At 38.2% G+C, this 24881-nt stretch overlaps 1 protein-coding gene across 6 annotated transcripts in view; it reads right to left on the bottom strand.

The window, feature by feature from the left end:
* Positions 1-24018, bottom strand: part of DGKB (diacylglycerol kinase beta) — a 325820-nt gene extending 301802 nt beyond the window's left edge. For all 6 annotated transcript variants that reach the window (XM_072851476.1, XM_072851474.1, XM_072851471.1 and 3 more), the window contains exon 1: positions 23885-24018. In XM_072851476.1, coding sequence (XP_072707577.1) covers positions 23885-23954 — 70 coding nt within the window. In that variant the 5' untranslated portion in view covers positions 23955-24018. The remainder of the gene's footprint in view (positions 1-23884) is intronic.
* Between the last annotated feature and the right edge of the window lie 863 nt (positions 24019-24881).

Below are 24881 nucleotides of genomic sequence, written 5' to 3'. Positions count from 1 at the left end.
CAAATATTTCTATTGTCTTTGTTTTGAATACTATTGCGTAATATGCTCACATCTATAAAAATCTACTAAAAATACAAAGCTATGGAGATTGCTATAGTGCTGAACACAAGATTTCAGGACTTCTGCCATGGCCTAGTAGGATGGGAATCTTTAAGATAAAACATGGCACTGTCTGTCTTTCCTTTAACAACATGGCACAGCAGATTCCATTTACAGCAGTAACTGTTGCTATAATCATCTTGAAACAGTTACCTTAGAGACTTTACTAGAGGCACACCCAATACACCAGTACAACCAGCTTCTTCCATTACCCTTTCCAGTTCTCAAAAACCCCTATATTAAGGTTAGTAGAGTATCATTCTTTTACAGTTCAAATGACAGTGTAAGTCAAATCAAGTATTTTTCCACCTTTGAATTTTTCAGAATAAGGCCTTGAAAACAATGTCTGAAAAATGTTGGTGACAACAACAGACAAACAACAGGATCTTTCATAAGAACACACTCCCGATGCCTAATTTCCGCACCTATTAATCATTTGGCTTTCTCACCTCAGTGAAGTCTAAGCAGATCTTTCTAAATGAACGGGAAAGCTCTTTTTTTTCCTTCATCCTCTGTAGGTCATTACCAAATATATTGAAAATGTCTCTACCAAGGGAAGGTTTTGTCTACTTTGAAGACAAAAGTTGCAACTGTGGCTCCTTTATTCATACCCAAATGACTGGGCGTAGAGATAAAAGGACAGTTGACACAGCACAGACCTCAGTTTCACAGATTTGAAAAGTATACTGACTTCCTCTGTCTCAAAAATTGCTCACCAAGCCCCTTTCCATCATTTACCAGCAGTCCTGGCTAACCAGGGAGGTCCCAGTTGACTGGAGATTAGCAAATGTGACACCCATCTACAGGAAGGGCCAGAAGGAGGACCTGGGGAACTACAGGCCTGTCAGCCTGACCTCGGTACCGGGGAAGCTGATGGAGCAGATCATCCTGAATTATCCGCTACATCACACGGCATGTAGCAAATAACCAAGGGATCAAGCCCAGCCAGCATGGATTTAGGAAAGGCAGGTCCTGCTTGAACAACCTGATCTCCTTCTGTGACAAGGTGATCCGCCTAGTGGATGAGGGAAAGGCTGTGGATGTTGTCTATCTTGACTTCAGTAAAACCTTCGACACGGTTTCCCACAGCATTCTCCTGGAGAAATTGGCCTGGATGGGTGTACTCTTCACTGGGTAAAGAACTGGCTGGATGGCCAGGCCCAAAGAGTTGTGGTGAATGGAGTTAAATCCAGTTGGCGGCCAGTCACAAGTGGTGTTCCCCAGGGCTCTGTGTTGGGGCCAGTTCTGTTTCATATCTTTATCAATGATCTGGACAAAGGGATCGAGTGCACCCTCAGTAAGTTTGCAGATGACACCAACTTGTGTGGGAGTGTTGATCTGCTTGAGGGTAGGAAGGCTCTACAGAGGGACCTGGACAGGCTGGATCGATGGGCCGAGGTCAATTGTATGGGGTTCAACAAGGCTAAGTGCAAGGTCCTGCACTTGTGTCACAGCAACCCCATGCAACGCTACAGGCTTGGGGAAGAGTGGCTGGAAAGCTGCCTGGCAGAAAAGGACCTGGGAGTGTTGGCTGACAGCCGCCTGAATATGAGCCAGCAGTGTGCCCAGGTGGCCAAGAAAGCCAATGGCATCCTGGCTTGTATCAGAAATAGCGTGGCCAGCAGGAGTAAGGAAATGATTGTCCCCCTGTACTCGGCACTAGTGAGGCCGCACCTCGACTACTGTGTTCAGTTTTGGGCCCCTCACTACAAGAGAGACATTGAGGTGCTGGAGTGTGTCCAGAGAAGGGCAGCAAAGCTGGTGAAGGGTCTAGAGAACAAGTCTTATGAGGAGCGGCTGAGGGAACTGGGGTTGCTTAGTCTGGAGAAAAGGAGGCTGAGGGGAGACCTTATTGCTCTCTACAACTACCTGAAAGGAGGTTGTAGCGAGGTGGATGTCTGTCTCTTTTTCCCAAGTAACAAGTGATAGGATGAGAGGAAATGGCCTCAAGTTGCGCCAGGGCAGGTTTAGATTGGATATTAGGAAAAATTTCTTCATGGAAAGGGTTATCAAGCATTGGAAGAGGCTGCCCAGGGAAGTGGTTGAGTCACCATCCCTGGAGGTATCTAAAAGGCGTTTGGATGAGGTGCTTAGGGACATGGTATAGTGGTGGTCTTGGCAGTGTTAGGTTTACAGTTGGACTCGATGATCTTAAACGTCTTTTCCAACCTATACGATTCTGTGATTCTGTTATTCTGTGAAAAATTTACTTTTGAGGTATCAAAAGTAGCTAAATCAAGCCAGTTCCTTTAAAGCTGTGTGAGACATAATCACAATTTGACTGTGAGACATAATCACAATTTGACTGTAATGTGACCATACTCTGCGTTAATTTTATTTCCATTTACTTATATCATCAAACTTTTAGTATCTTTCTCCTCTATAGAAACACGCAGCCCTATGATAGGTCTATTATAAAATGGCACAATACATACATCTTAAAGAGCATATACTGTACTGATTTATTCCATGAAAAGGACCATTACAGGTTAGCACCCACTATGAACAGTTACTGTAAGTACAATACTGATTAAATCACTAATTTTTATAAAGTAATTTTATAATTTACCTGTCATTATGGTCAGAACATCTTTTAGCAATTTCTGGCAAATTCACCAAGAATTTCCTCACCAAAATTTGTTTCTAAATCACAAATTAGTTCCCCATCTTTGGTTAGGTCTTTCCATAAATCATCCCTGCCACAAATCCTGTCAACAATCAATAACCTTAGGAGCAAGAACCATTTACCTTGCCAATCCAGAATATTACAGTTTAGGAAAAAAATTGGGAAGGAGATAAACAAATCAATTTACTAAAACATCTTTTCTGTCACCTATGCTTCAAACTACAAAGATATGCCCCTAAGCTAAACTCAATGTATGTTTAGAAGAAAAAGATAAATGTCTGTTTACTGTAAGCTTAACATAAACTTAACATAAGCTTATTGAAATGTTTTATGAACATGCAGCCCTAAAATACAGGTATTATAACAACATTAAGTTATCTAACCTAGTAGCAAAACACCAGTACATGACACTGGCATTCATCAACTTAATGTTGCCTTTTGTCCGTGGCAACATAACAGTAATGAACTAACAACACTCCCAGGTTCCAGGAGTCAAATTTATATCCCTGATCCATCCACTTCTATCTCAGTATGCTCACACAGGACAGGTTTGTTTATTTAATTTTATATTGTTCAGTTAGGAAGATTAACAATGATACTCTCCAGAGCATCTAAGATCAAGATAACTTCAGCAAAGATGATCTGACAGAGCAAAAGCATGAGAAGGAAAGAAGGATGAAGAGTTAATCACCAAAAAGGACAAAAGGAACAAGAGAAGACAAAGAAAAGATGGGGAGAAGGAAAGATAGGACGAGGCAGATGAGACTTTAAAAATAGGAAGACAAAACAGAAGAGGAAAGAAAAGTTGATTAGAATCATAGAATGGTCTGGGTTGGAAGGAACCTTAAAGATCGTCTAGTTCCAACCTTCCTGCCATGGGCAGGGACACCTTCTTCTGGTTCTTCTGATCTTCCCTTCTTTCACCTTTCTCTTCTTCTGCTCCTTCATACCTTTTTTTTCAAGTTGTAACTAGTGTATCTTAAAGAGAAAAAGCTCTCAGAAATGCTATACTAGTTACAATGACCTTAAAGAATCTAAAAGCATGATCTCATCATTTTCCAAGTTTCCAGACACCTTAACTTTCTGATGATCTAAAAGGATGACTTCCTTTTCAGAATAAAGATACTCCATCAAATGCTCTCTACATGAGAAAAAAAACAACACTGCAAGTTAGTATTACAGCATTCAGAAACAGGAAATCATAGTCACGAGCAGAACCTTAATTTATCCCAAATTTTTGTATTCGTCATTAACTTGCAGCTGAACATTCCAAATGTTCCTAAGTCTCATTATTAAAAGTATTTAAATGTAGTAATACGTTAATAAAATAGTTTGATTTAAGCAAAGAAAAAGAGGCAAGAGGATGACTAGAAATAAACTCACTTAAAAACGTGGGGAACAGACTAGCTGAGAGGGAGCCACATTCCAATTCCAATGGAGTTACATTCCAAGTAAATGCAAGAGCAAACCATCTATGAAATTTTTGACTCAACTGCTTGTGGAGATCAGGCTTATTAGGCATAGCTTGCCTTGGTTCAGGAAAAGCTGAGGAAAAGGAAAGTTGGTTGATTCAGTGTAAGACATCAGAGAGCGCAAAGAAAAGAAAAACAAAACTCGACTTCAGCAACTTCAGAGCTTTGTCAAAGGATGGTAAAGGAAACATTTTAGACTTCTCCCTTGCTTTTCAAGCTGCGGTCTTCCTTTCCTGTGTTATATCCTGTTTCAGAGTTAGAAAAAGCAAAACATTTGAATACCTCTGTTGTAAAAACACTGCTCTAGAACATTTTAACCCAAGGAATCTGTTATTGAAAAAAGACATCGGAGGTCCTGGAGCCAGCCAAGCATGCAGTAAGTGCAATACACAGTAGACAATATCTTATGAAAATATCTAAGACATTTCATCTTAAGGAAAGCTAAACTCTAATGTCTATGGGGAGAAGCTGAGCAGTATGGTTTTCCTTAAGCAATGGTACAATGCTTTACTAGAGCCTATCATATGTTTTAAATACCACTGTAAAACAACTGTAAAACCAGGATTTACTGAATGCTGTTTAGCAGGTAACATGCTTCCCTAACAAATACAATTAGCAATAAATATAGGATATGTCATTTTTGCTTGGCATTTAGGATGATCCAAGCTGGGCTGTTCCACTCCTCCTGCAGCTGCAGCCCCATATGTTCTTGTTCTTTCTCTTACAAGGTAAATTCTCTTAAAAGGTAAATTTTTAAGCTTGGATCAGGTCTCAGATTAGGCATATAAGAAAACTGTAGCCACATTTATGCTCGAGTTTCTCACAGAGCAATGACTTGGCTTTGTTCTAATGCTTTTCTAACATTGTGTGCACTTAGTAAAATAGAGCTTATCCCAGACTGTGCATTAAAAAAATGACAGAGAATAAATGACTTACTATCTTTCAATATGTATGAGATCATGGCTTCAAGATAAGTCATATAATAACGACCCAGTCTCCTGAAAGTAGTGACGCACATTCCTCTGCACCATTAAGAAATATGCCAGACCCTTGTCAGAATATCTCAAGCTTAGTGTCACTCACAGATAGCAAACCAGAGAATATATTCGTATAAGTCACACTAAAATAAAGAATCTACAATTTACACTCCTTTTCTGTTTCTTCTAACAAACTCTAAATCGGGAAAAAAAAAAAACACCACCCAAGATAAGATATGGATAATAATATAAATAAAATGGCTAGACAGGAGGATAACTTATTTTAGACAACAAAGTAAAGGTTGAAATTTTTGAAGCTGCCTTCAGAAATGAGATCACCCAAGTCAAAATCCTAAGGCAATAGAGAAATCTCTCTCTAATGATTTTACTTATATTTAAATGTTACATTTAATGTAAGACTGTGCAAACTATTTGATTTTGTCCCATCAAAACAACCTGATAAAATTTTTAATGGAAATTTCCCTTGTTAAAAAGAAAACCAAATGCTTCAGTAGATGACATATTCCAATAAACCCAATATTCATATTCTTTGACAATCTGATTTCACTTTACTTTTTTTTTCCCAGTAAAATATTGAAATATTTAATTCTGTAAGCATCCAAATGTTTCAAAAGGAACACCACAATGTTTTGTTTCATCAAAAGAATTTGTTGTTCTGTGTGCCTACAAATGGCACTATTATGTAAAGATACTCTGATTAGCTTGAATCAGGCACTGGAGGAATTCTAGAGCTCCCGAAATAAACTGAAAATAGACTCCAGCTGTGCTGCTGCACCAGTTTACTGCTCAGTTCTAGCTTAGGAATCTTTACACTACACTGCAAGGTACAGCACAAGCATGTTGCTTCCCTGGGAAATTCCCAAACATTGCAGCCTTTTATTCTTGTAAGAAGATCCAAGTCAGCATCCACAACACGGGTACCTACACAGAGCCCCTTTTGGTTCTACGCAGGTTCTCAGTTTCACCCATGAGCATTCATTCCCTTGCCAAACAGGGTCGTAAGGATGGCCTTAAGCAGAAGTGGAGCTGTTTGTGTGGGGACTGGACATGGCACTGCTGCAAGAGGATGGTGGAGAGATGCAGGGGGAAGGATGTGAAACCCAGCAGGGAAGGGGTGGAAATGGGGACACCCATCTGAAAGGGGTAGGAGGGACAGTTGCTAACTGCCGCTGAGAGCATGAATAAGGAGGACAGCCTGCAGGCAGCCGGAGCTTCTCAAAAGCTCAACAAAGCAACATGGCTGCCAGTGCTGGACTCACACTGCATACAGAAAATACACCATTTTCTTGCTATCAGAATTCAGGTCATTCCCTGGAAAGTTTAATCACAAATACAACAATGTGCATCATATGGAGTTAATTGTAACCACATAAAAGCAGGAAAATCAGAATGAAGGCTTTCTATTCAGCCTGCTGTGTGTCCTGTGAAGGCATTGAGCACTTTACAAAGATCAAGAATTGACTTCTGTCCAATTTTAAAGGGAACAGCTATAATTCAAGTTGTTTAAAAGCTTGCATGCAAGTCAGTAGATAATTTGAATACAGAAAAACAAATACATTTTTAATAAAGTATTACTTCTTACTTTTCTGAGAACATAATAAACAAATTCCTTCACTGGAGGAACACTGTATATTTTTTTATTCTCACTTCACCTTCTTCCCAGTTCTGTAGCTTCTCTCTTTATTCCAACCCTCACATAAACCCTTGATCATTTCATGCATACTACCTTGCTTCCCATTAAGCTTTCTTTCCTCTTTGTCTTTATTTTTATTTTATTTTATTCAAAATTTCTTCAACCTTCTTAATTGCTACTGCTTTTTTCACCTATGCCTCCTAACTACTTATGTTTTATTCCTGATGGCTACATACTTGCAATCTTTTAACCAAAATAACTAGCTAATGAAAATCAGACCTTATCTGCCTCCTTGTTCACTCTGTCCATGTTTGTACTTGATCTGCCCCATTTTTTAAGGCAAAAGATTCATGTAATTTTAAAAATCCACTATGTTCTGACTATGATTAAAAATAGAGAAAGCATGATAAAATTAAATGGGATGGTCTTTTCAGAAGAAATACTGATAATGAATTAATTTCATAGGGAACAGTGATGCATACCCTGTACAAATTAACATTGTTAAAACAAAATTTAATTTTTATGAGTCAGGAAGATTTAAGATTAATTTTCTCAGTTTTTTCAAAACTCCAAAAACAGACTGCTAAAAAACACTGAGAAGTTTTAAGACGCTATTTGAATTTCCAGACCTGCAAATGGAAATGAAGCAGAACATTCTATATTCCCCTAACATGACTGTTAGAATTACTAGTTCAACAGCATTACTGCATAAAATTTCAAAATGCAACTGGATGCCAATGAAAAAAGCAGTTTGAAAAAACCTTGGCTCTGATAGCAAGCTCCAGAGCTATCTACTGATCATCATTTGGCAAGGGCTGGGAGTACCCACAAAGCTCCATTGATCACTGAAGTTATGCAGCATAAGATACTAGACCTTTATCTAAGACTAAATGTGTATAGTGGGGGAGAAAAAAAACCAAACTCTAGAATATGTATGCAAAGGAAATATTTTTTTCAGAATTATATGGAAGACTATTACTTACATTAAATTGAAAGCCAGTATCAGTAAAAGTGGGAATCTCTCCTGGTGAAGTGTTGTTTCATGAAAGATTAGGACAAGACTGATATTCTGCATAACTATTAACATTAAAAACTGATTAAGAAAAAAAATGCATAATGAAAATAATAAAAATCTGCTATGATAAAGGACTTTGTTCGCCTCCTCTTTTGTGAGAGGGATGAAAATGTTTCCCATTTCTTCCATTGTAGTCAATCAGGAGCTGGTGGAAGGCCAGGACTTACGTTAAGTTGGTAAGGAAGATTCAGACCAGAATGTGGAATGTCTAATTAAAATTATTGTCCTTGGGAAGTGAAACACATCCTGGAGAAATATGTAAGCTAATTAAGATGTTTTGGGAACAATCTGAAGCTGCTAGCAGAAGTGTGGTAAGAAGCATCCTCATGAGAACGGTCCTCATTATAATACTAAAAGTCACACCCCTTGAGCTGGAGACCCCAGCCCAAGTGGAGACCCCTCACCTTTGGGCATGCGTAGAATATTAAAGTAATACTGTGGCTTTAAGAATAAGATGAGAAAATGTAGACCAATAGAAAACTGCTTTATGTAATTACTTATGAATATGTATAACTAGACTGCATAGATACTGTACCTGTATGAACAAGCCGGGGGGCTAGCTTTGTGGAGCTACCACCTAGCACCCAGTCTGGCGCAAAACTTGAAACAAACTGATATCTCAGATCTGTGTGTGTATCGGGTGTTGCACAGCGGGTAACGAACTCCGTTTGTGAGACAACACCATCTATTTCATTTTGACACAAGAACAATTATTGGTTTGTAATAATTAAACAGGTGGGAGAAATGGGAAGCATTTTCATCTCTTTCACAAAAGGAGAAAGAAAATGAGGCAGAATCTACTCCTCAAAACAGAATAGGGCATTGAGACAGCACTTATGGAAAAGACTGAGCAGATAAACACAGGCATTTAGTAAAACAACGCAGAAATCAAATCCCCAGAGATGCTTCACGATCTGTAAAACAAAGCAGATGATCAACTCTTCTAAGCTAAAACCAGTTGAGAGCTGTGGGCATAGGTTTTTTCTTATTATCACTCTATTTTTGAAAGATAGAGGTATGGGTATGTGGTCTGTAAGAAGCTTGAATGAAAAATACTAGAATGTTATTAGAGACAAGTTCCCAGTTATGTATTAGCAGTCTGAATAAGAGGAGCACTTATAAACACTCACCTACTGTTATATATAAGACTGATTGCAATTAAAAACCCTAACAGAGTTTGCCTTAATCACCACCTCAGAATACTACACATAGTGCTCTGTGGCATTATAATTTGTGTAGCAGCCAGCAGCAAGTGAACACAACTTCTCTATCACTGGCAGCATGAACAGCAAACGTGTATGAACAGAGCTCTTGTGTATCCCTGATTGCTACTACATGACTCCTGAAGGGGAAAAACAGGACATGACAAATTCTTTCTGCATGGGAGACAACTTTCTGTACCTACAACATCTCAGGTGGGCATTCCTATCCAATGAAACTATATCGTTCCTTACCTTAAACAACATCTTTCAGGATAAAAGCTGAAGTACACATCAACTGGCAATTGTAACATACAAAAATGCAGCGACATGACATGTTCCTTATTCATTAACCCAAGTTATTTAGAGCAGTTTATGCAGCTTTATGCACTAGAAGCAACACAACACTCAGTGAGGTCTCACTCAGTTTCAAGCCAGAGACTTTCTGTAGTGCAGAGACCATATTGCTGGTTTCCACTAAAATAATTAAATGGAGATGTGATTATAACCCATTGTGCAAAATTATGCAAAATTTGGTATTGCTTTTTATGTCAAGACAGGCCCTGAATAAAGATTAACAAATTTGTGCCTGGAACCCTTACAAAACTTTTCAGATGCATGCCTCCCAGGGACAGGATGCTAAGCAGTAGAGATGACTGGATTTGTTTGGGGATTTGGTTTTGTTTTGTTTGGGGGGCAGGGAGTGTTGTTAGCCAAAGATGCTACCCAGGTTTTGTGGCTAGATAACAAAATGGGGATGGAAAAAAGGAGGGGGGAAAAAAAAAAAGAAACTCAGGTTCTTATGAAAGCTCTTAATGGTAGGAAAACCACAAATTTTAAAGTAAACATATTCAAGTTACTTTTAAAAATATGAAATCGGATAACTTTAAGCTCCAATGTGTACACAGAGCTGCAAAGTATTTATCTTAAGAGTAGAGTCTGTCTTGGAGTGTTTGCAATTTGAAGAGCAGCTTAGTAGTCCTCCTACATAATCAGGCACTACATCTCTAGAACACTATTAGAAGGAAGTGCTACTCTGGCACTTGCTTCTTGAAACCTAATCCAGAAAAACTTCAGTGCAAGCTTTAATTTAAACACATAGTTACACTGGGAAATAATTCAGAATGTGCTTTTGTACCATTTGGGACAACTTAATTATATTTTGTCATTCTTTCTGTGGATCCCTTAAACTTTCAGAATCCTCTTAAAGCACTGATCATTTTAAATTATATCATAGTGTCATATACTGTTCGGAGATATCATGGCCCTCTTTGGAGGTATCACATGTTAAACCATAGATGAAGTAATGAACTTGGACTTGATGAGCAACATGACAAAATTCATTGTGTCTGAAGCAAAATATAAAAATATGTTTCTATACTTAAAACAAAGGAATATGAAATGGATCAGTATTCCTTTAACTATTAGCTAATTCCTAATTAACTAACATCTTATCTACTAAAATAATTCTGAATGAATAATCATTTCTGATTTATTCTAGAATAAGAGCACCTCCAAAGGGAAAGCAAGTGGCTTAATTCAAATTCCAGTTTGAGTATTTATTTGGATTCACCCTCAGCCAAAATTAGCTAAATAAGTAGTCAAGCTTTAGAATCAAAAATAACAGCACTTGTGCACATTTTCACAGATTTTAATAAAAAAGAATTTATAGAAAGACTTCTACAGGCTCTCTACAGAAGACAGAACAGTTATCTTAGAGTAATTTAAATCATTGTTACAAGATAAAATTTGGCTAGCCACTAAGGTTCTACTTGAATTCTTTACCTTCTGCACAGGTCATTCCTCTCAATCTCACCATTTGTTTTTCATAATTCTTTTTAAAATTATTTTTTATGACCAAACACCCAAATGGCAAATAAGAATTTTCAAAAATCAACCTTTAGGTACTGAGCTCTGTTTTGGCTCCTGTCTGCTGTTCTGACTCTTTAAAAGCCTACTTTGATTTTGTCCTAATCATCTCTTTCTGAGATCTATTCTTCTCTCGGTTTCCTTAAATCACTCAGTGCATTACCTATGAGTTGTAAAAACAGCACGGGTCCATGAATTTTTGTCTACCAGAAGTTGGTAGACTCCAAATTTATTTGAAGTTATTTGTTTTGTTTTCCCATGGCTTAATTTTCAATTATTTTTATAATTTTTTCTCCTTCAGGACTTTCATCTTTTTCATCCCAAGAACTCTGAATCTCCTATATTTATGCTGCTAAAATGGTACAGCATTTGTAACCTTGGCACATTTGTACCTTAGTCCAAAACTAGAGTAATGTACTTATCTTGCCACTCACTCTTTTTCTTTGCATCTCTTCAATCTGCTTTCATCATCTCTAGTATCATTTCAATAATTTCTCAAACTCTAAGAGCCTATCCAGTATTGAAGTGCCTCTGTTCAATAAGCACTCAGACACATACTTAGTACATAAACTGTCCTCCCATCCTTCTCTCAACTGTCTAAAATTTTCACTCTGTCTCCTTCCATTCGTTTCAATCTCTACAATATATGGGCTCTTATACAATATACAGCCTGTGCTTTCTTCCAAAGCAGTGATGTCAATAATGACTGCCAGGCCTTTAATTAATCTATTCTGATACAGGTAAGGATGCTAGACTCTGTCCCATCTCTGTAGTGAATTTCAATCATAAATAACACATTAAAAGTAGAAATGGCCCTCTACTTAAAAAAAAAAAAAAAAAAACCACAAAAAACCACACACCAAAAAAACCCACCCACCCACAACAAAACCCACCAACAAACAATAGTTAACAAAGCATTTTAAAGCTATTTGATATTCCCTCATGAATGAAAACAGCTATTACTAGGCCAGTTAATTCTGGGAAATACATTCTTCAAAACAAATTCATTATCAATAACTATCAATACTGCTACAATTTGAGTGTCTCAATAACACAAATTATTTATAATCTTTTATGTTGAAAATAAAAATAAAGAATTTATATTTTCAGAAACTGTACAAGAAAATATTATACTGGAATTTAATTGCAAGTTCTTTTCTCAATATGCCATACTGGTTTTAATAAAATTATAAATTATAAACCACACAAAATCTGACAGTTCTAAAAATGAATTTAGCAATCAGTAATGTCCTCAAAAAGCCATTACATTTTGCAATGCAGCCAACAAAACTATGCAGTGACACTCCATAACACCCACCAAAAATCTTCCAAAGCCACACAAAAAGCAATATATTTTTAGTGCTTGAAAAAACAATGAAAACATACATAATTATAAGCACATTTAAATTTTTTGCTTCTTTTAATTGGCAGAAAACGGAGAAGAATGCAATCCAGGGCCCTTCAACCCCGACAAATGGCACAGGGAGAGAGGCCGCCTGACACCATCAGGCAGCCCTAAGCCTACTCTTTTTCAAACAGAGGCCTCTGATTCTCGATTTGAACCACCAAGAGCAACCTATCTCCTGTTCTCAAGAGCAATCAGGAAGGCAGCTTTGGTTCCTTTCTTCAGCAATCCAGGAGAGGCAGAACAGTGTAAGCCATAACACTAATAGCAAAGTATATTTTTTCAGTGGATAAGTTGGACGAGCAGCTTTCTGCTCTTCATATGCCTTCTCTCTTCAGGCATATGAAGCTTTGCTGGGCTGAGGGGACCTGCCACGAGCTACTGGGTGTTTGAGTTCGAAACCCATAAAAGCAAAAAGAGGGAGCATCCCTTCTCTCAGAGCTATTTTTTTTTTTCAGTTCGTCTGATGAGTCATGGATTGTCATCATTTGAATTACACTTTCAAGCTCTTCTATAGAAACACAAGGACTAAAAATACATGCTTTTAATGAGAGCTGAGATTCTGCCACAGTCACATGGCTCCCCAATTAGTCCATTCTGCCTTCGTTTTGTTTCTTCAATGCTTGGTGAACTGTAATTCTCTGTTTGTGACATCAGGCTCATTTCCACAGCAACCAATTGAATTATCCCCCAAAATCTTTATAATAGGGAATAAGCAGTAGGAACAGATGAACTCTTAAGAAACAAAAGCTTCTCACTGTTTACATGCAGATGTCCATAGAAACAACCAAACAATAAAGGAAAAGAAATATGGAAGATACATAGAAACACAGGAAATGTCACAAAGGCATAATCAATGTTTATACATTTTTACAGTGTATAAATACACGTTCGGTAATTTTATGACCATATGTCAGGTTTGTAATAACCACAATATGTGTTCAACGCCTGTAACAGCTGATGCTGCAACACTGGGTGTTAATGACTGGCAGCGTGTATCTGTGCAGCCTCAATTCTAGAAAGAAATCATTATTTTTGACAGAGGAAACAGAAACCAAGGTGAGATGACACCATTTGCCTTTCAGGATTCTAAGACAGGAGGTATCGCTGCCAGCCACCGCACACCATGGATCCCACAGACACAGAAACTTGAGAACTAGGGTTTCTATTTTGGACTTTGTAGGAACTCTTTAGATTTGCTTCTTGCAACAATACCCTTGAAAATGGAAATGCATAGTCATTGACTTTTCCCCTAAAGACTTGCTCATAATTCCCTTCTCTTGCAACAAAGGCCCAGCATTTGGGAGCCTGACTATATTATTCAAGAACCATGGATCTACCTGCATGTCTAAGAGTTAACACAATCCCTGTTACTATTGGCAGTGCTAGGGTTCTGACTAAGTTAACCTTTCCCAGATACCTCAACAGCCACATGCCCTCAGTGGAAACACTGGAAACTTAGTAGCATAATCTAGAAAAGAACATGATTATCCTAAAAATAAAGGTCAAACACTATCCAGTCTCAACACAACCAATTCAATATCTGTATTGTATTGAACTATTGTGTTTCACTGCTCAGTGGGCCGAGCAACCATTACAATCTTCTCCAGGTGTTGTGATCACCTTCTCTCCCCCATTCTCCCAGATGAAGCAGATGTGCAAGATGGTTGCAAGTAAATTATCATCTTCTAGTGAGGCCACCAAGTGCTCTTGATGATGGGACAGTGTCCTATTCATCACACAGCAAGCATGGCCAGTGCCCCTCTGTGCTCACATGATGGGTTTGTAATAATAACAGCCTCTTCTAACAGTATTTTATCTCTGGAGCCTGGGATCAATGCAACTTGGTACTATCTAACAGGCTGCATCAATTGTTTCCTTCTCTAATTCCTCTAACATTTCTTCCATATGAGATCTAAGTAGGTACAAGACTTTGACACTTTCACTAGCTTTCCTAAAATGGGCAAATAAAGTGTGTTAGCACTAGCACAACCAAGACCATTTGCTCCATAATGGTTTTGTTACCCCTAAATGAAATTTGCAAGTTTCTGAGACATCGTATTTTTGACCCTGCAACTCAATCATTCAGGAACCAGAAGCAGCTCTTTAGGACAGGAATTGAAGCTAAAACCAGCTGGTGCTTCATTGAACTGATCCTACTTTGGACCAATTAGTCAACATCTTTAAAAATTTTGAATTACAAGTTTACTCTAAAGGCCTACTGCCTTCTCTGCTTTTACTAAATGGACTAAGTCTCTTTCTGTTATGATATATGACCCCTTGCTAGCAGTCTCCAGTCAACAGCATGCAGCAGCCAGTAGTCTTGCATTTTGCTGGCTATAATCCCTTTATATCAGAACTCCTGAACAAGTCAGATATTTCTGGGAGCATCCTCTGTTCTGCAGAGGAATAGGGTATCTTATAAACAGCACAGTATGTCCCAATTTTGCCATCTGATAGTCACAAATGCATATAAATTCACTATTTTCCACTCTTAAAACATGTCTCCCTGCAGCTGGCATACTAAGTTTCTTGCAGTCAGAAGACAGGGGAGGATCCCTGACATTAGCTAAGACATGAACAAAATACTGTAATAAGATCACTTTAGGATACTCAAAAAGTCACTCAGTGTGACTTTACTTTGTGCCATTACTGCGTACAATTAAAATAAAGTTCTAGGAAAGCCATTAGTTCCTAAATGATTGTTTTACGTTAGAATATATAGTAGCCCAAGAGGGACTGAAAGGACTCAAATGCATTTGCCTTTGTCATGAAATAAAGTAACTCCTGAATAATTTGATAGACCCTTTAGTCAAAGTAAGGAGGTCAGCACTCTCTTCTGCATTGTGCCTTTCCCTAAATAACCTGTTGTAACTTAAACAAGTTGGATGCCCTTCTTCAGTATGGGGATGGAAGCAGGAAACAGGTTCTGCATGAGCGTCCCACCTGACTGCCATGAGAGGGTTCCTCCTTACTCACAGTTGTGGACAGACTCAATATGACACTGTTTATCCTAGACAGGTTAACTGGAGAACTGACTGGCTTCTGTTTGGGTAAAATCATATCTGCTAGTCACAGATAGGCATATATCATGGCAGGAACACTAAGCATTTTAAGTAATTAGAAAGCACCCCTCAGAGATCCAGTTCTTACCTATCCAGTATCATACCTATCTTACATTCTCTTCAAAACCTAACACAGAATTCCTGATGAGAGAAAGGAAAGAAATCCACCAATACTTCTGCAGCTGACATTGGTGCCCAGCTCTCCACCCCCCACAACAACTTCATCTATGAAACAATCTTCAGAGGCCAAGTCCCAGCTATGACTGATTAAGCAAAAAATACAAAAACTTTGTATCTTTTCTATTCTGGATTTCAGTCTAACAGAAGTCATAAAGTTACATCTAATATCCTCATTAGTGCAGACTGCATATAACCACCTTCCTTTCGACAGAGTTCAGCTTTTTATAAGAATAAATCTGACTAGAGCCTAAACCTATCAGATATAATATTTCTATCTCATTTTCTCTAAATTGGTACCACACAGGAATGTGCACCAGGGATTTAAATCCACAGATCTTAAGAAAAAAACCTACAGTGTTGTATCAATAAGCATAGTTCATCGTTCACCTCTCAGAAGAACTAAAGCAAGTGCCCCACCAAACCCTTGAGTGGGACTCCAGTTTCTCTTAGATTTTTAGCACCCAGTCACAGACTCAGAACTAGGATTCGGATTCCACAGACCATCAACCGGCCCCTTTTTCTGGCCACTCCATCCCCAGCAGGCCTTGCATGCAAAGACGGGATCTCTCACTAGATTCCTTATTCTTCCCCATGAAGTTCTCCAAATGCACGGAATATCATACAGGCAGCACTGGCAGACTCCATCTTTCAGCCAGTCTGACAGGCTCTGACAAAACTTTATGAAAACTTAATTTCCTCCATCTTTACTAACAGCAGCAGAAACACCACACTCCTAAAATCCAATACTTGGGGTAAAACTATTCCCAGTAATCACCAGCAGTTTTCTCTCTCCACTTTCCAAACAGTCAAAAATAGCTGGTTTTAGCAATCTGTATTCTTTGATGAGGCCCATTCCCTCATTAGAATCAGCACAATTTCATGTGGCATTAAAAGCCTGAGACCCTCTGAAGGATTGTGTAATAGCCCATAGCTGTTGGTGACCAGTATGAAGTTTCCCGCAGGTTATCATTTATACCCATTGTAAAAGAAAATCTTTTCCATCTGTGAGGGTCGCAGAATCAAACCCACCCAAAAGTCTCTGGCAACTTAATTCTGGACCAAAACTTCTGCTGACCTTCCTGTTTTTCTTCAGAGATCTTTTTCACAAGTTCCTCCTTCCTGTTCCCTATAAAATTCTTACACTGTTCTTGCAGTAGCTATTGATGCTACATCAAAAGATGCTGCAGCTGCTGATGCTGTTCCTGTTCTCACAGCCATTTCAGTAGCACTCCAACATCTATTTCTATCTTCAGGCTGTGACAGTCTGCCCAAGTTCTCCACCAGCCTGGGAAAAAAATCACTGCCAAAAGTTTTGCAAAAAGTCTTTTTCAGGCTTTTTCCTCAGGGCACATTTTGTTGACAAACTCAAAAGGACAACACAAAACCAAGCTATTTCCCCAGAGTGCACATGCCGCCAGAGCTCAGAGGCCTTTTCCTCCACCTCTCTCCGCCTACTAAGGGAAGGGCAGACCTTCCTTCTTTCTTTTAAAGCCTAGCTGAATCATGAAAGAGTCTTGCTTTAACTGTTTCCAATCCCTTCAATATTTTCTCACTTGCTTTTGGAGCAGGATCCTCTAAACTTCCTTAACATATAATTGGACTATAATAGCCATAAAACTTCATTTAAGAAAAAGGATACAAAAAACCCTGTCCAAACTAATCGAACTTACCATACAGATAATAATCACAATGAAGCTATTTATATTGTTTCTCTCTAATGTCCTTACAATTCAGGCTGCTGTTAGGAGTAGTACAGAACTATGCACATATTTGGTACTATACGGTTTAGGTGAAACAGTCTCTGCCTGAAAAGTCCTGTATGTACATTACCCTATGCAATTTAAGTGACATTTTTATGCAGAAAAACCCCTGCATCTTTTTGCCTTTCTTTCCTACAGCCAGCACTGATCACGAAATCTAAAGGAGAAAAAAAATATGAATTTTCTTCTCTTGAGTGCACGTATTTCCCTAGAATCTTCAGGATTCGGTGTCGGTTACATTATTTTTGTTATTGTTATTATTACTACTTTATAATGAGCACAGCAGTTATCTCAGTTCTCTTTCTTTTCACATATTCTTCTAAGGCATTTTAAAACCAGGCAAAGATCTAAAGCAAAATATTTTCTACTATTCTCTCTTCAGAACAAGAGGACAGAGGAGATTTCTAATTTGACTGGCAAGGAGGACACAGAGGAACTGCCTTTGGAAATAATTATTCTTCCAAAAACCACACACATGCATATTAACTGCAAAGAGCCAAGTATTAGGTAACATGCTCTTTTAATTCTAGAAATACATTTTCCTTCTTTTTAAAGTAATATTTGAACTGTTCAAAAAAATTCATTTGAAGCTCCCAATTATTTAAGTGTGGTGAGCAGACGAAGAAAGGTCTTAAATTGGAAGTATAAAGTTGCCTTGAATTGAGATCGAAAATAATTTGGTAAAATGAAATTATGGATATTCCTTGGATTAATTTACTGGAAGATATTCACTTACTATTAAGTTCTGAGTATCACTTAGGGGGAAATGTTTTGTGATTAGGAACAAGTGGTGGAGAACTCATTCTCCCTTGCTGTTCAGTTACATTTATAGAAATTGGGAAAAGCTAGTATGTATTCAGGAAAGAAATTTTACATTCAGGGTTTGTGTTCACCAGACAGTACACTTGGATAAAGCTGAGAATCATACTATAAATATGTGATGAAGATGACAGGCAGACAAGATGTGTTAGGAACTTCTCAATGGGATACCAAGGACAGTATCTTGCACACAGAGCCAGGAGCAGGCCTTCTTTGTTTAACTATACTTGCAAGAGTAGACAGGCTATCATCAAGCTGACAGAAGATCAATTAAAAGTGGAACTACACTGAACTGGAGCATTGTCTTTCAGTCAGAAAGTGAAAAGCACGTGTCCCTGTCCGAGCACTAGAATCCATGTGAGGAGTTTAACAGGCTTTATAGTGAAAGATTCACACACCTACTTTAGTGACCAAAAAGGGGATTTAGGCTGAATTCAGACCTCGAAGCCCAGGACAGCTGGATCTATAATGTCCACACTCAATCAGCTGCAGTTCTGCACATATAACCTAACTCTGGAAGTACTTTAAGCTTATTATCTGTGCAGCCTGTATCTCAATATGGTTTGAAAATCGCTTTACATGAGTAAAGTCAGTTGATGCAGAGGAGAAGCAACTCATCTAGGCTCCTCCTAAGTTCTGTTACAGTCTAAAAATAAGAAGAGGCACTTAATTTCTCTCTTAGAACCTGGATGGACCTGTTCCTCTGCCATTCACAGAAACCCTAATACTTGCAGATGCGACCGATTTCAGTGAAGTCTGGCAGCAACAGTCATCTTCATAAAACAGGTGGAAGTGAGACAGGCTTGCCTTCTGGTTAGGGGAAAGACTGAGGACATGTGTTCAAATGGAGGTCCAACCTCAAAAGACTCAAAATGAAATCCTTCAACTCCTACAAGTGTGTCCTGTCTGCTATGCAGTAGAATAGTCTGGGTTACCACCCCTTCCAATACTGGATCACAACTAAGGCTATCAGACCAGAATGGTGGAGGGCCGTGGCTGGGGGCGTCACACAAGCAGAACACTGTATCAGCTGTAGGCAGCTTAGGTTGAGGGGATTCAGCTTGAGAAGGGAACTCTGAGAGGGTTTTTTCTGACCACAAAGCAAACATGCAGAACACAGGCAAACACATTTTAAAGAGAATATTTTCTGGGTGGATAGGCACATGAAATGCAGAACACCAACTCCTCTCCTGAAAATAAATGAGCAAACTTTCTTAGCCAAATTTACTTAGGCTCCAAAGAGAAGCAGAAATTGAAATACACCCTGTGCTTAAAGCTTCCTACTGGTTAGCGCAAGGCACCTCAGCACATCCCCTCTTTGGGCTCACCTGCTGAAGGTATCTGTTTTGCATCAATGATAGTAGATGCTGTGAATCATCAACACTTAGTATTTGAGCACACCAATATGATATAGAGGTGTAAGTGTGAATTCTGAATTCTATCCACTGAGCTCATGTCAGTCTAGTACACTCCTCTCTAACAGTTTTTTTAAGAATTTCTTTATGTTTTCTTTTAATTAAGCCTTTACCATTCAGTATTATTACTTTTTATTTGCACACCAAAATGTATGTACACTAATACAACAGAAAAAACTCTTTCTGTAGGTCTTATTGTTTGAAGGGCTGTAGTATTTTCTTTCAATCTTACGCATATTTTATTATCAAATACCTGCATAAATTGACTCAGATTAAAAAAAAATATCAAATATATGTTTCTATCATGAACTTCATATTTCATATTTCAGCTTGCTGTTGTATTGGGTTTGCATGGCAAGGTTTTGGTAGCACGGGGGCTACAGGGATGGCTTCTATGACAAGATGCCAGAAGCTTCCTCCATGTCCAATAGAGCCAATGGCAGCCAGCTCCAAGACAGACCTGCCGCTGGGCAAAGCTGAGCCCATCAGCAACGGTGGTAAGTGCCTCTGTGATAACGTATTTAAGAAGGGCAAAAAACTGCTGCGCAACAGCAGCTGAGAGAGAGGAGTAAGAATATGTGAATGAAACAACTCTGCAGACACCCAGGTCAGTGAAGAAGGAGGGGGAGGAGGTGCTCCAGGCTCCGGAGCAGAGATTCCCCCACAGCCCGTGGTGAAGACCACAGTGAGGCAGGCTGTCCCCCTGCAGCCCATGGAGGTTAACGGTGGAGCAGATACCTACCTGCAGCCTGTGGAGGACCCCACACTGAAGCAGGTGGATGCACTCGAAGGAGGCTGTGACCCTGTGGAGAGCCTGCTCTGGAGCAGGCTCCTGGCAGGACCTGTGATCCCATGGAGAGAAGCCCACGCTGGAGCAGGTTTGTTAGCAGGACTTGTGACCCTGTGTGGGACCCACGCTGGAGCAGTCTGTTCCTGAAGGACTGCACCCCATGGAAAGGACTCATGCTGGAGCAGTTCGTGAAGAACTGCAGCCCATGGGAAGGACCCACATTGGAGAAGTTCATGGAAGACTGTCTCCCGTGGGTGGGACCCCACGCTGGAGCAGGGGAAGAGAGCGACGAGTGATAGCGCAGCTTGGTGAGCACCTGGCATCCAGCCAAAGTGAACCCACCACAGTTGTACAAGAGTAATTCTGGTTCCGGTGACCTCATTAAGTAGATGTGACTATCAGCCACTAAGAGTATGATCCAAAGTCACTGACATCCAAAGTAGACAGGTTTTTGGGAGACTATACTCTTTGTTCCAGAATTCACTTCAGGCCTGATTCAAACTAAAATAGGGATTATAAATATTGTATTTTGTAAATTCAAGAAAGTATACCTGTTAAAAATTTCCATAGTTAAAATAATGTTGTAATTTAGGTAAGATTTATGAAGTAAAGTCTATACACCAAACTGAATGAAAGGCAGAGCAAATGACACCCCCACATATCAGCAGGTGAATAGAAAACAAATCACTTGCTATAAATTCCCTACTGTATTCCGGAGTCCTTCAGTGAAACCCACTCCTTAGCACAAGGCAAGGCTGGGGGCTCATCACTAATGCTTGTTGGCGGGCAACTGTCACAAAGTCAAACCTCCCTACTGTGTTACCTTCTGACACCCAGATCATCTCTCCTTCCTGCAGGAGACCCACTGGTCCCTCAAGTCACATGCTGGAGAGAAGTGTGCAATGCCTTTTTTTTCTTTTTCTTTTTTTTTTTTTCAAATAAATCAAACTCCACCAAGCCAGCCTAACTCTACTAGAATTTTGGTGATTTTTCAGTTCACTATCTTGCCGTGTTCAAAAAGACAACGAAGTATCAAAGCAATTATATACTCAAATTTCATAAAATCCCACATAATTTAATTACTATATAGTAATGAGTAAAGGCATCTACTGTCACAACATTTCATATTTCTGCATGTTAGATAAAAATGTATCAAATTCAAAAACGTTGGATCCAAATAAATATTTTGGCTTTTTAAATTGCATTTTAAAGTCTTAAATCATGCATTTAAAGATACTGCTATTCAGTCATTTAGCAAAATTAAATTGGACAGCTCAGAAATTCAAAATAAGGCCCATATCTGGGTTATATTCCCTTGGCATTATATATCAAAGTCTATATACCATTAATGATTTTTTTTTCTAATGGCCTCAGAAATTGAACTATTTATACAAAGATGCATCACATTTCACATTTTTGAGCAACTAACATCCTTTTATTCCAGACAAGGAGAGGAAGTTTGGAGGACACCATGTCTTTCTTTTATATACACACACAAACCTGAACACAAACAAATACAAGCAATTTCACCAAATAATTTATCCCGATACAAACAGTTCTATTAAAGCAATGGCTCTGAACTATGGTGTGTGCAAGAAGTGCTGGAGGAGCAAAGGGAAGCAGAAAGAAAACTAATATATTAAATGCCCTTTTTTCCCCATAAGGAAGATGACAAATATTTTGGCAAATGCTGCATTGAAGGCTTAAATTATAAGAATGCATTAAAAAACCCCCACCACATAACTTTTCTATCTCTCCCTATTAGAAGTCTTCAATTTCTGGTATTGAAAAAAATAATGAAGAGTAATTTTAAAATATTTTCCCAGGAAGAAGTAAATATTTTCAGAAGTAAATATGTTGGTTTTTTTTTTTTAAACTGCTATACTACGTTTACTATCCATTTGGTGATGTAATTTAAAAGAAACAAGCTTATTCATATCAAATGTGTAATACAAAATTTTCTTTGCAATGGTCTCTGAAGGCAACAGAATATCAATACAAAATTTGGATGTGTTCTTTTTAAGCTCAGTGTAATTGCATCTTGTTTCCCTTTATTTAACGTTTCTGTGAATTACATACAAATAAAAGAGCTACTAAAAAGCATGGATATTTTCATTTCGCAGTTTCATACTAGATCTTTAAGGCCTTCTTTTAAGGAGGAGGTCCTAACTGATTAAATACCGGACAGGTATCAATGTCTCATATTCCACTATGAAATGAGAAACAAATAGCTCCTTACTTGGTAACATCATTAAGGATTTAAAGCAGTATATGGAGCAAATTTCCTTCATCTCTGTAGCTTATCCTTTGAGACAAGAAATTGGCACGAGGAGGAAACATACTTTGTTAATAAATAGAATACTTTAAACTATACAGCAATTGTAGAAAACTGAGACTCAAATACATCTGTTCCAGACAGTGTCATGTAAATATTTCTACCTGATTTTTTTTTGTTGTTCAATGACATTGCATTATATAAAGTATCATTCATGGCTTAACTGGTATCATGAAAGTGTTATGAATCTCAATCACATTCCAGTGGAATGTACTATTAAAGTTAACTCTAATATTAATTTTATGATCATTCTGTTAGATGACTACACTGAAATACAATTAAGTATATGCTGTGATGTCATAGGCCGAGCAACACAAGAAAACCCCAATCAACAGTCTTCATTTTAGCTTATATGCAAATGTTTCCTTTAGTAATGAATCAACAACATTCATAAATCATATGAGATTTTCTCAGTTTTTAGAAATATAAATTTAGATTATTTATCATACAGGAAAACTTCCTAGATGTTCTTGACCTTTTCCAGTTCAGTTATCAGGCTTCATAAACTGCCTCCTAAATCGAACTTCTCATGATTTAGTATCTGACTTCTAAGCACGTAATTCTGAGCCATTTAAGTTGCTCAGGCAACTTAAAGGAAGTTTTGCCTGAGCAATAACTAAAGAACTGGATCTTCAGCTTACAGTTTTTTGTTTCCTGCTCTTTCACAGGACAATTGCTCCTTCACATTGTTTATAGTGTTAGAAACATCTTCATATTGAACACCTAGATGTGTTTCTCCTGGAATCTCCATGTTTCCTCCATGACTGAGCAAGCCTTCTTTTTACCTACAAACCCCACTCTAGTGGCCTACAAATTGTTATGGTGAATTTAAGGTGGCAAAGCCATAAAAATACACTCTCCAAATACCCACAGTCACATAACCCATAGTCAGTCTATGTGGTACCATACTGGATAATAATTGTTCAGTTTAAAAAAAAAAAAAAAAAGAAGTTACAGACCCGAACTGATTTTTTTCCCCTCCAAAGAACAAATATTTTGGATTAAAAAACATAAATGTAAACCATAATTTAACCTCTTACTTGACAGTGAATAATATCAAGAATATAATAATATTATGCTGTGCATTCAAAATATTCTTAACTTTTAATTAGCCATAAAATCACATATTTGAAAAATTACTTACATTCCGCATATTTCTGAAGCTGAGAGAACTCTCCAGGACTAAGGTTAACCCACTTCTCCTGGCTCGTCATACTGGCAGTAAGGGTCCTCGTTAAATATTAGAAAAACATTCCCTTTGACCCAGGTGACATAAACTCCATAAAGATTCGTAGCTTCAGTTCACAGTGCCTGGAGACTGGAGAGATGGCATCAGTCTATGTGGATGAAGTTTTTGATGCTATGAACTGTTCCCAATGTGTTGGTTCAGTGGTGAGTTACAGCACTGTTAAAAGAAGAACAAGCATTAGAAGCATATATGCCAGTTTTATTATTGAAATAATTGTAACTAATAAATATTTTCTTACATACAGTTTTGCTCAAAATTTTTCCATACAATATTTGTCCATAAATAGTTTCATATGTATTTCCAAATTTTATTTTTATAATTCCAAATGCTTATGTACAGCACTGATAATAAAAAATTATTGATTGTTTGTGATCAAATTGTATCTGGATACCTTGTGTGGGGATGTTTCTGTTTCAGTAACAACCACTGCAATGGTAGATACTATCTATCAGTAAACTTAGTTCCCTATGATTTTAAAATGGGATTCAGGTAACTGGGTTTGTATCCAGTTATGTTGTCATACAGTGCTGTGTGGCCTTGTCAGAAATGTTCTGAAGCTTCTAACTCCCCATGTCAAAAATGAAATGGATTCTGCAGTTTGGTAAAAAATTCACGAGAGCTATATAAATATTAACTATTCTAACAAAATAGTAGGGGTTTGATTTCTAGAATGTCACAACATTGCTGAAGTCAGTACTGAAAATCAAATATAAATGTTGGAACCGTTGCAAATCAGTTCAGAAAAAAAAAAGATCAAACTGTGGGTGCCATCTCATTCCGATTTTATGCATTTTTTTACCCCCATAGGACAGACCTTACAAAGGCAATGCATTACCAACACCACTCCTTGCACAACAGGTAGGATACTTTTAATCTAATTTTAGCCATCTGG

Source organism: Ciconia boyciana, chromosome 2 (genome assembly GCF_034638445.1).
Source record: "Ciconia boyciana chromosome 2, ASM3463844v1, whole genome shotgun sequence".
In the NCBI taxonomy this organism is placed as follows: Eukaryota; Metazoa; Chordata; class Aves; order Ciconiiformes; family Ciconiidae; genus Ciconia; species Ciconia boyciana.
This window is presented reverse-complemented; position numbering and strand designations above follow the sequence as displayed.